This window comes from Schistocerca cancellata, chromosome 1, assembly GCF_023864275.1.
Source record: "Schistocerca cancellata isolate TAMUIC-IGC-003103 chromosome 1, iqSchCanc2.1, whole genome shotgun sequence".
NCBI lineage: Eukaryota > Metazoa > Arthropoda > Insecta > Orthoptera > Acrididae > Schistocerca > Schistocerca cancellata.
The window spans coordinates 803,183,883-803,195,973 of record NC_064626.1 but is presented as its reverse complement, the minus strand read 5'-3'; the positions used below and the strand labels follow the sequence as shown (position 1 = coordinate 803,195,973).

Here is a 12,091-nt window from a genome sequence, read left to right as displayed (position 1 = left end):
AGCTATCAGACACAGATGCAGTTCTACTCTTTGATTCTTCACTTGGAAAACAACAGCCACTGGTCCCAGTGTCCTTTTGCAAAGTCACTTTTTGGTCATTACACAATCTTTTCCAACTGGGAATATGGTCCACAATGAAGCTTGTATGGCCAAACATTAAAAGTGACTGCAAAGTATGGACATGCACTTGCAAATGGCTCTGAGCACTACGCAACTTAACTTCTGAGGTCATCAGTCGCCTATAACTTAGAACTAATTAAACCTAACTAACCTAAGGACATCACACACATCCATGCCCGAGGCAGGATTCGAACCTGCGAGCATAGTGGTCGCTCGGCTCCAGATTGCAGAGCCTAGAACCACACGGCCACTCTGGCCGGCTGCACTTGCGTTATCCATCAATAAAGCAAAGTCAGCCATCACATGCAACCACTGCTAGGCTACTTCACAGTTCCAAGGGGATGACTTTTTAACGTATCATTAGGACAAAAATGCAACCTCTGCATATGTGATCGTGTGACATGATGTACTAAGGTGACACCAATGACCAACATCGATGGACTAAGACGACATCAATGACCAACATAACAGTGGTAGCCATAGCTGCATAGATGGATTGCCCAGTTCAGGTGTCCATTCACAATAACAATGGACCAAGGATGATGGTTTGAGACCTTGCTGTTTGAAGCATTATGCAGCGTGTGCAGCATTCACTGCTGGCCTACGACAGCATATACCACCCGTAGAGTAATGGTCTTGTCAAGAGGTGGCACAGAACAGGTGAAAGCAGTGCTCTTGTGTCACAGCAGTGAATGAGTAGAAGCACTCCCTTGGGTCTTGCTAGGGGTGTGAACTGCCACAAAAGAGGATCTACAGGTGTTCCTGGCCAAATTGCATTATGGAGAGACACTGTGACTACTGATGGGCAACAGCCCACAATGATTACCAGAACTACTACAGGTGTCACAGAGAAGAATTCAGTGCATCACAATCCCATTGCCACAGGCTCATAAAGCACTACCTACCTTCATGCACAAGGCTCTGGCCATGACGCAATTTGTCATACTGCGTGACAACACAGTCCGACCAGCACTCACACCCCCCTACAAGAGCCTGTACCAATTCATCAGCCACAGTGACAACACCTTCCAAACCAAGGTCAACGGTGAACAAAAAATGGTGGCAATCAACTGTCTGAAGCCACCGTGGGTCCTGAAAGATCTCTCCACTGATACCACACCACTTTCATTGTTACATCCCACATCAGTGGAACGTGAATGTCCAGTGTTACCCACACAACAGCCAACAACAGGGGATGGCGAAGTGCCACCTCAGTTTTCAGCTGATTTCAATGCCCCCCTTCCCCCCCCCCCCACCCTCCCCTCTGTGACACCTCAAGGATTACAATCTCACATAAGTGACAGCAGCTATTCATCACAATGGTAGTGCCCCCACCTGTGCTCTACACTCCATGGGGGGACTCTGTAGGGACTCTAAACAATATCAGTGACAGACGATATATACGCACTCTTCTGGAGTCATAGTTAGTACACTCTGTGCTTTCATATTAAATTTATTGTTCTAAGTGGAAATAAAATGATGTGTACAGAGCACAGTGCAGTTGGTAATAATTCACTATCATATCACCTAGACTGTGAAAACTCACCACATGTTAATGTATCAAATCAGATGTTGAATTTTTCATTTTGATCATTATTTTTGTAAACCTGTGACCATTTTTCTTTTTTTATTAAGTTAAGTAATTTATATTATCCTGACTATAGCTTCTACATGTGGTTCTTAAAGACATCTTGTTAACAGTACTACCTTTTACATTCAACCTTAGTATTTGAGCAATATGGTCACTAAGGCCTACATTGAAAATTTTTTCTGAAGTGCTGAGTAGAAACTGACCAAAAACCTTCTGCCTTTAAACTGTAGGATGTTGCAAGGTTCGAAAGGGCAACTCTGTTTCTATTTTTTGTGAGAAAATCAAAGTTGAAGTCGCAACAGATTATCAAATCACACTTCATTTTATTTACTTTGTTCAGTAATGACTCCAATTTCTTTAAGAAAAGTTCATAATTTCCAGATCTGGGCTTTTGCACTTATCCACACAACTGCTTAACACTTCAAGTGAAAAGAAGGGAAGGAGGGCGTACATGTATGCTTTGTGATGAAAATCCATCTTTCTGTTGTTGGAGCTGTGTGGATTCTCTTGCATGCTGCATAAGCTCTTGGGTGCCATTTTTCATATTTTTTAGTAGTTTAATTTGTGGTTTATTATATGTAAGAAATTTTCTGTTTTGACCACAGTTCAAATGTAAACCTCACCTTTATCATTAATGTCAGTTTACCAGTCATATTGATTCCATTTAATTTCATAATTTTTATGAATTTTACTGTATCACTGTATAACATAGTTTTAAATGCACTCTAATATATCAGGTATATATTATTTAACATACTGAATTCTGTGTTGTCATTGTGTGCTCATTAGATAATTTCAATTAATTTTGTTTGTTTAGTGCAGAAGCCAATGATTTGGCTCTCCAGCTTGCAAAAATGTATACAAAGAGAAGAGATGTTGTTGTCATTGATGGATCTTTCCATGGTGCTGTTAATTCACTTCTTGAAATCAGTCCAAAGGCTTTCAAGAACCTTCATACAGGTATTACTTCTTCAGGCAATATTTGCTGTGCTTTAGTATCAGTTAGTTCATTTTGTCACAATTTGCATTTAATTAGAAAAGTGTAGGTTTTTCAACATATTCTAGTCCTGTAATTTATTAATTGTATTGTGCTGTGTGCTCAGTAGTAAATGATGTAAAGCTAATTCAAAGTAATAGATTGTTGCCTACAGTTTTCAGTGTTTGTTTCTTTTTGTGACTCTGGTTCAAAAACACCGCCATCAGTCTGAAAACATTTTATAGCTCATGTAGACAGTTTCTGTGACAGTCTTCTTTACCATGAGCACAACCCTTTAAAATATAATAAGACGATTCCTCCCTTGAATCCAGAATGAAGGAGATGGGGTGGTGTCCACCACTGTGAGGGTGGGTCATGAGTCACACTCGGATAACTCAGCTGGCAGTTCACTTGCCCATGAGAGGCAAAGGTCTGTGGCTCAAGTCTAAGTCTTGTACATAGTACCAGTAAGTTTCATATTCCTTCCTTGTTTGCCACTACTGCTTGGGTTTTAATCATCTACGTAAATCATAATCTAGTTGTACAAGTTTAAGTGACTGGTGACCATACAGTGACATCACATGATTGATCCAGATCCAAAAGGAGTTGCATATGAATGAGGCTGCATTTGAATTACTGTATAGGCACCCATTTCATGTGCTGTCCACTGTTTGATGCACTCTCAGCACATAGCCACAAAGGTGTGATTCCACACACCAATCTGCATCTACCTTCATACACGTGCCATCACTTTGGGAGATGTTCTGCAGCTCTGAACAACTGTAGAGAGAATACAGCAGGAAAGAAATCCTTCAACACCCTGGCCTTCCTTCAACAGTGTTGAGATGAGGTCATCTTAACACATTTTGCAAAACTGTGGCACCCAGTAAAACCAAGGAACACCAATTGGATATGATGGAAGGTGGGCATGACCATAGTAAGGGAAAACATTTGCTTCACACAGAGACAGATAGCTGGATAAGAATACATTATTCATACTCACATGCCACCTATTAGCACATTACCAGTACATAACCTCATAGTGCATGAAATGCACCTCATACACCAACAGCAAAACAGAAAAAAGTGAAAAATGTTTCACATATGCAAAAGGAATCAGCATATTTGTCAGGAGCTCAGGTGAAGCACAATGAGACCAGTAATGCTGGAACACATCTGATAGAGAAAGAACTGGATTCGGTTACAACTTCAGCCCTCTCAAAATGGATGAACTTTGAAGTTATCCCAAGAACCATACTGGTATGGGACATTATTAGTGTTTTGGAAGGAACAATTTGTTGCTTGCTGACAGAAAAAGTTGAGAAAAAATAAGCAGGAAACCTGTAGGGTCATTGCCACATTCAGACTTGTGAAACCAAATATGATATCAGCGGAACGTTTGACCTTACAGTCAGTAGGGGAAGATGTTGACACAATGATTCTGCTTGCAGACAAAGGGAATACAATGACACTAACGCATTCCAGCAACTACTGTAAGCTCTCTCTGTTACAGGACCTGACCTACAGTCTCAAGAAGGCTATATAATGACAATGACTAGGAAAACAAATAGCTCTGCTAAATATCTCAGATCTACCAAAAGAGGTGAAGGAGTGCCAAACATGTATTTACATCCCAGAATCCATAAAGAAGAACTGCCTCTTTGGCCAGTAAGCAACACTATTAGCTCACCACCATATGGAATGGCCACATACTTAACTAAACTTGTGAAACCCCTTGTTGGACACTGTGATAACCATTTCAGGAACTTTGCCAGATTTGTAACAGTACTTAACAGGTGGAGTAGAGAAATGATCTTTGATGTAAAAAAAACTCTTCGTGAAGGTGCTCTTCATGTCTCCTTGGGATTTCTGGAGAATCACTTAGTCACTAATAGAAAACCCTTTCTACATGCACCCATCATACCATAGTTCAGCTGCATTGGGGAGTTTCATGAATAAATAGATGGAGTAGCCAAGGGATTTCCACTGGTCCCTGGAATGGCAAATCCCTGCATGGAAAACATTCAGGAGGTCACACTTCAAATACCCAAGCACTTGTTCTTACCACCACCAAAGATATAAAATACACTCCTGGAAATTGAAATAAGAACACCGTGAATTCATTGTCCCAGGAAGGGGAAACTTTATTGACACATTCATGGGGTCAGATACATCACATGATCACACTGACAGAACCACAGGCACATAGACACAGGCAACAGAGCATGCACAATGTCGGCACTAGTACAGTGTATATCCACCTTTCGCAGCAATGCAGGCTGCTTTTCTCCCGTGGAGACGATCGTAGAGATGCTGGATGTAGTCCTGTGGAATGGCTTGCCATGCCATTTCCACCTGGCGCCTCAGTTGGACCAGCGTTCGTGCTGGATGTGCAGACCGCGTGAGACGACGCTTCATCCAGTCCCAAACATGCTTAATGGGGGACAGATCCGGAGATCTTGCTGGCCAGGGTAGTTGACTTACACCTTCTAGAGCACGTTGGGTGGCACGGGATACATGCGGACGTGCATTGTCCTGTTGGAACAGCAAGTTCCCTTGCCGGTCTAGGAATGGTAGAACGATGGGTTCGATGACGGTTTGGATGTACCGTGCACTATTCAGTGTCCCCTCGACGATCACCAGTGGTGTACGACCAGTGTAGGAGATCGCTCCCCACACCATGATGCCGGGTGTTGGCACTGTGTGCCTCGGTCGTATGCAGTCCTGATTGTGGCGCTCACCTGCACGGCGCCAAACACGCATACGACCATGATTTGCACCAAGGCAGAAGCGACTCTCATCGCTGAAGACGACACGTCCCCATTCGTCCCTCCATTCACGCCTGTCGTGACACCACTGGAGGCGGGCTGCACGATGTTGGGGCGTGAGCGGAAGACGGCCTAACGGTGTGCGGGACCGTAGCCCAGCTTCATGGAGATGGTTGCGAATGGTCCTCGCCGATACCCCAGGAGCAACAGTGTCCCTAATTTGCTGGGAAGTGGTGGTGCGGTCCCCTACGGCACTGCGTAGGATCCTACGGTCTTGGCGTGCATCCGTGTGTCGCTGCGGTCCAGTCCCAGGTCGACGGGCACGTGCACCTTCCGCCGACCACTGGCGACAACATCGATGTACTGTGGAGACCTCACGCCCCACGTGTTGAGCAATTCGGCGGTACGTCCACCCGGCCTCCCGCATGCCCACTATACGCCCTCGCTCAAAGTCCGTCAACTGCACATACGGTTCACGTCCACGCTGTCGCGGCATGCTACCAGTGTTAAAGACTGCGATGGAGCTCCGTATGCCACGGCAAACTGGCTGACACTGACGGCGGCGGTGCACAAATGCTGCGCAGCTAGCGCCATTCGATGGCCAACACCGCGGTTCCTGGTGTGTCCGCTGTGCCGTGCGTGTGATCATTGCTTGTACAGCCCTCTCGCAGTGTCCGGAGCAAGTATGGTGGGTCTGACACACCGGTGTCAATGTGTTCTTTTTTCCATTTCCAGGAGTGTAGTCTTGGCTTGCCAAAGATATGTATAGAATATCTTATGTGAATATGATTGCCAATACATATGGCAAATGCAGCACTGTATCTTGAAGCTTTGTGAGGGTTCATTAGGTGTCTACATCTGGAACACAGAGAAAAATTAGCAGGGACACAGCACATCCTAAATGAAGAACATATGTTTGGTTCTGAGAACACCAAGCTGTGTTGAACCAATTGTTTTTGGGAGAGCATAATAAAAGAATTGATAGAGGAATCCATGAAAGTCTTGTCAGTTGAGATGAGTGCTGTCAACTCAGTTGCACATGGATTCCCATGTTAGCAATCATGCACCAGCAGTGGGCAGCACACAATTTTGATAAAACACAGTATATACAGTTCCGTACAGTAAATGGCACAACTCCAGTAATAAATATAGACTTTGAACAGAAGTCTGTAGCTAAGATAGAATTTTCAAAATTTTTAGATGTGTCCATTGATGAGAGGTTAAACTGGAAGGAACACATTGATGGTCTGCTGAAATGTCTTTGAGTTCAGCTACGTATCCTATTAGGGTTATTGCAAATTTTGGTGATAAGAATCTCAGTAAATTAGCTTACTATGCCTACTTTCATTCACTGCTTTTGTATGGCATCATATTCTGGGGTAATTCATCGTTGAGTAGAAAAGTATTCATTGCTCAAAAACGTGTAATCAGAATAATTGCTGGAGTCCACCCACGGTCATCCTGCAGACATCTATTCAAGGATCTAGGAATCCTCACAGTAACCTCAAAGTATATATATTCACTTATGAAACTTGTTGTTAATAATCCAACCCAGTTCAAAAGTAATAGCAGTGTGCATAGCTATAACACCAGGAGAAAGGATGATCTTCACTATGCAGGGTTAAATCTAACTTTGGCACAGAAAGGGGTAAATTATGCTGCCAAAAAAGTCTTTGCTCACCTACCAAACAGCATCAAAAGCCTGACAGATAGCCAACCAACATTTAAAAATAAATTAAAAGAATTTCTAGATGACAACTCCTTCTACTCATTGGCTGAATTTTTAGATATAAATTAAGGGAGGGAAAAAAACAACTTAAACATTAGTGTCATGCAATATTTTGTGTAATGTTATATCTTGTACAGACATCTTTTATTAACCTGACACGTTCCACATCATTACAAAGTGTCGTATTCATGATCTATGGAACAAGTATTAATCTAATCTAATCTAATCTAATCTAATCCACCCAGAGATTTAAACACATCCTCTGGCCCTGATTCCAACCATCTTTCTCTTTCTTCCTCCTTCTCCCTGACTTCTGGTCACATAAGAACCCCAATGCCCACATCTAAGGGGAAATGGCAGTACTCCATTGCATATAAATAGGAGAATGAGGGGAGGGTATCTGCAGTATTTTTACAGTTCATCAGAATATGATGAATATGACACTCATCATAACATCGTAATATTTTTACACTACCACCTGGCTTGTAATGCCTGAGAGATTTACATCAGCAGTGTCCATCAAGAAACATTCACACATACTCCTTAGTGAATGGACTTCTCTTCAGAATTTATTTCTTCATCTTCTTTGATATTACAGCCCTTGATGAGGCTTGTCCTCCTCAGCAATCTGTTGCTATGCAACTGTGTTCTCTATCTCCTTTTTCTATCCTCAGATCTCCATCTAGGTAAGGTCAGTCAACACAATGTTCAGCCACCTTGCTCGTAGTCAGCCCTTCATACTGCTGGAATAAAATCTTCCTCTCATTTTGGGCATTCAGTCATCTGCCATCCCCTCCATATGTCCTAACCAGTGTATTCTCTGAGATTTAATAAATTGTTCTATAGCTTTCCCTTGTATAATCTGTTGTATTTCATGTTTGTATCTTATTCTCCAACCCTCTGTTCCTCTCATAGCCCCATCAATTTGGTGTAGGATTCTTTAATTCCCCCAGATTGTTTATATCTGCTTCTGTTATCATCCACATTTTTTTATTTATATGCAGTAGCAACTGGCCATACAGAGGAATGGCATACTCTTAACCACGTTGTTCTTGTATTAGAGAATTTTTAAATATTTGTACGTCCACATAACATGCCCTATATTCTGCTTGTATTCTTTTGTAACACATTGTCTCTGATTAATATCACTGGTTAAATGGACACCAAGATAATGGAAGCAACTGACACCTTTAAAAGATTTATTAGAGGTATTCAGGTCTTGAGGTGTCTCTTAGCCTTCAAATGGGACATTATCACATATTTTGTCTCGTTTTTGTTACAGAAAGTCCAATTTTTGCTCCTCCTTTCATTACTTTGTACATTTCTCTAAAAGTTTTGATTTCACTTGCCGTAATTCCAGTATCATTCGTATATACACATATATGACTGGATTTTATCATTACTGTACTTCTCTTGTCTGTTTCTTGAAAAGGAGTATGCAGAACTAAATTGAACTGGACTGCAGAGAAACCATCACTCTGTATCACTCCATCTGTAAAATGAAAGCTCTTGGTCACTTTTATATTCACCTTTACTTTCACCATTGTGTTCTTCTCTGTTAATGCTAACCTTCTCAGTCTGTCACAGATACCATACTATTTTAGTGCTTTGTAACTTACTAGCTGTTACCTGTGCCTGTACAGACATATCAGTAGTTCTGATATGGTGAATGATTGTGAGTAATTAAGCTGTTGTATGTGTAATAATGTCAGCTGATGTACACTCCTCCCCCCCCCCCCCCCTCCACCCATCCTCCCTAAAACTGTCACAAAGCTCAATGACATGACACACACTGCATCACTGCTGAATGGTTACACTGAGGGGAGTGGGCAGGAGCATGATTCTGTGCAATGTGCTATTGACATTGTTGTATATGCTGTGTACATTATTCAACAATTTTAATAATTTTTTGATATGTTCACTGATGTAAAAAAATTGTATTACATGTTTGATAACAAATAACTTGTCAGAAGTATCTCCATTTGGCCATAAACCACATAAGTATTCTCTGAGGATATTTTCAGTGCACTGTTTTATCTTTTTGTGTAGCACCCCTGAAAATCAAGCACCCCTGAAAAATCAAGTCCAGACCCAAAAGCAGGGTCATCAATGAAATACAATACTCAACACTAAAAACAGATTTATTATGGACACCAACATACAGACAGAACAGAACTGCCTTGTGGACAGTGTGTGTTGCTGTTTACACAAACAGAGTATGTTCCACAATACACAAACATAAGAAACTTCAAAAATCTTGTAGAAATGATCAATAATAGAAAAAAATATTTGCTGGTGATCAGATTTGAACTGGTGACCCACAGCATGCCAGCCAGTGATACTAAACACTACTCCACACTGCATGCAACACAGCTGATGGCTTGGCTGACTTTCCTGGAGAAACAGCACCCCACTGTTTCTGAAGTTCTCATTGGAAGCAATTACAGCATTCTATTTATGGATCATGTCAATGGTCCTCTGTCTGGAGCACTGCAAGATCTTCATCTTTGGGTCATGTTGTCACATCCTCTTGACTAGTTTCCTTGAGTTGGAAATATTTCAGCACATGTCAGATTGGCAAGATGGCCACTGCAACTGTCGTTGCATGAAACAGCTCCTGATTTAGATGTCATTTTTGTCAGGCATAAGCTGTAACTGACAGTCAGTATTTGAAGTCCTATATGCATAAATGTGCAGGACATTACTGGTTAGATCTGTAGACTTCATAAACTATTTAAAGAATACAATTAAGTTTTGAAGACTGTTCCTTCACCACATACATCGAGAATTGGCCACCGGTCAAGCACTTGTTGCATTCTACAACATCCGCAGCTGCATTGTGTCAGCCATACCATGTGTCAGCACCACCAGCAGCAGTTGGGACACCACTCTGCGTCAGGAGCTGTCAGTTGTCTTCCTTGCTGGCCACAGCCATGCCCGACTGTGGGCGCATCAGCCGACAGCCTCTTAAAGATAAAATTCTAGAAGCAAGCAGACAAAACAGTGTGCTTCTCTGTAGTAATAAATTAAGCCAGTAGACAATGCCCTGTCACATCAAGTGTGTGCTAGTGCCTCATCACACCTGCCAATAAATGACAGAACAAAGGAGTTTTACCAACCATTGAATATAGTGACAGAATTGAATTGCCTGTGGCATTGTTAATTTTCTTCAAGAGGTGAAGAAAGTTCCTGCTGTTGCAACAAACAAACTGATCGAGAAAGTGACCAAACTGACTACGTTTTATTTCAGGATGCTTGGCTAGGTACAAGAGCTGTGAAAGGAGAATGAAAGATTACATTAAGAAATCCTTAAATCAGATATGTGGGCACTGAAAGCCTGTGTTGAGCTTCTACAGCAAGAAAACTCCAAGCTGACAGAAAAGTGACTATGGCTATTCCTTCATATGCTGCTGCTGCAGCTTCACAGAAACCAAAGCTAAGTACAACAGCTAAGATACAGAGATCAGTTGGAAAGAAAATCAACACAACCTTTATTAGATCCACCAAGAACAAGAATGTCAAGAAGAAGCTTATTGATGCAACAAACCCGAGGATAGACAAAATTAGGATCAAACTAACCTGAACAGCCAATAGCATTGTCGTAGTGGAAGCAGATGATTGTGGCTGCAAAAAACATAAAGAGAAAGCTATGGCATACTTAGCATTAAATGTGAACCACTGAGAAAGAAGAGGCAACTGCTAATTGTGTGCAATATGCCCAAGGAAGTGGGGAACAAAGAACATTTAGAAGATATACACACATCAAAAAAAGATTTGCATCACCTCGATTCCAAGAGATCCAGAATCTGTACAGAAAATTGGAATAGAAATCAACATAAACATCATTTCTGCCCTTTTTATTGCTCATGAAAACCACACATTGTGTGTTGTACCACCATACAGTGAGACCTTCAGAGGTAGTGGTCCAAATTGCTGTACACACCACTACCTCTAATACCCAGTAGCACGTCCTCTTGCATTGATGCATGCCAGTATTCATTGTGGCATACTATCCACACGTTCATCAAGGCACTGTTGGTCATGACTGTCCCACTCCTCAATGGCAATTCAGCATAGATCCCTCAGAATGGTTGGTGGGTCACATCATCCCTAAACACCCTATTCAATCTGTCCCAGGAGTGTTTGATAGGGTTCATGTCTGGAAAACATGCTGGCCACACTAGTCAAGCAGTGTCATTATCCTGAAGGAAGTCATTCACAATATGTGCATGATTGGGTCATGAATTGTCGTCCATGAAAGTGAATGCCTCACCAAATTGCTGCTGATATGGTTGCGCTATCAGTTGGAGGATGGCATTCATGTATCATACAACCATTACAGCACCTTCCATGACCACCAGCGACATGGTAGCATTACTGTCAAGGTACCTCTGAGCCATAATCCATAGGTAGCAGTCATCCACTGCAGTAGTAGCCCTTGGGCAGCCTGAGCAAGGCATGTCATCGACAGTTCCTGTCTTTCTGTATCTCTTCCATGCCTGAACAACATCACTTTGGTTCACTCCACGATTCCTGGACACTTCATTTACATCTACATCTACATCCATACTCCGCAAGCCACCTGACGGTGTGTGGTGGAGGGTACCTTGAGTACCTCTATCGGTTCTCCCTTCTATTCCAGTCTCGTATTGTTCGTGGAAAGAAGGATTGTCGGTATGCCTCCGTGTGGGCTCTAATCTCTCTGATTTCCCTTGTTGAGAGCCCTTCCTGGCACAAAATAACAATGCGGACATGATCGAACATGGTATTGACTGTCTAGGCATGGTTGAACTACAGATAACATGAGCCATGTGCCTCCTTCCTGGTGGAATGACTGGAACTGATCGGCTGTGGGAGCCCCCTCCATCTAATAGGTACTGCTCATGCGTGGTTGTTTACATCTTTGG

General features: G+C 42.2%; 1 protein-coding gene across 2 annotated transcripts in view; it reads left to right on the top strand.

Moving 5' to 3' along the window:
* The window catches only part of LOC126187960 (5-phosphohydroxy-L-lysine phospho-lyase-like), a 320,690-nt gene that overhangs the window by 242,372 nt on the left and 66,227 nt on the right, over nucleotides 1-12,091 (top strand). For both annotated transcript variants that reach the window (XM_049929343.1, XM_049929351.1), the window contains exon 4: nucleotides 2,529-2,671. In XM_049929343.1, coding sequence (XP_049785300.1) covers nucleotides 2,529-2,671 — 143 coding nt within the window. The remainder of the gene's footprint in view (nucleotides 1-2,528; nucleotides 2,672-12,091) is intronic.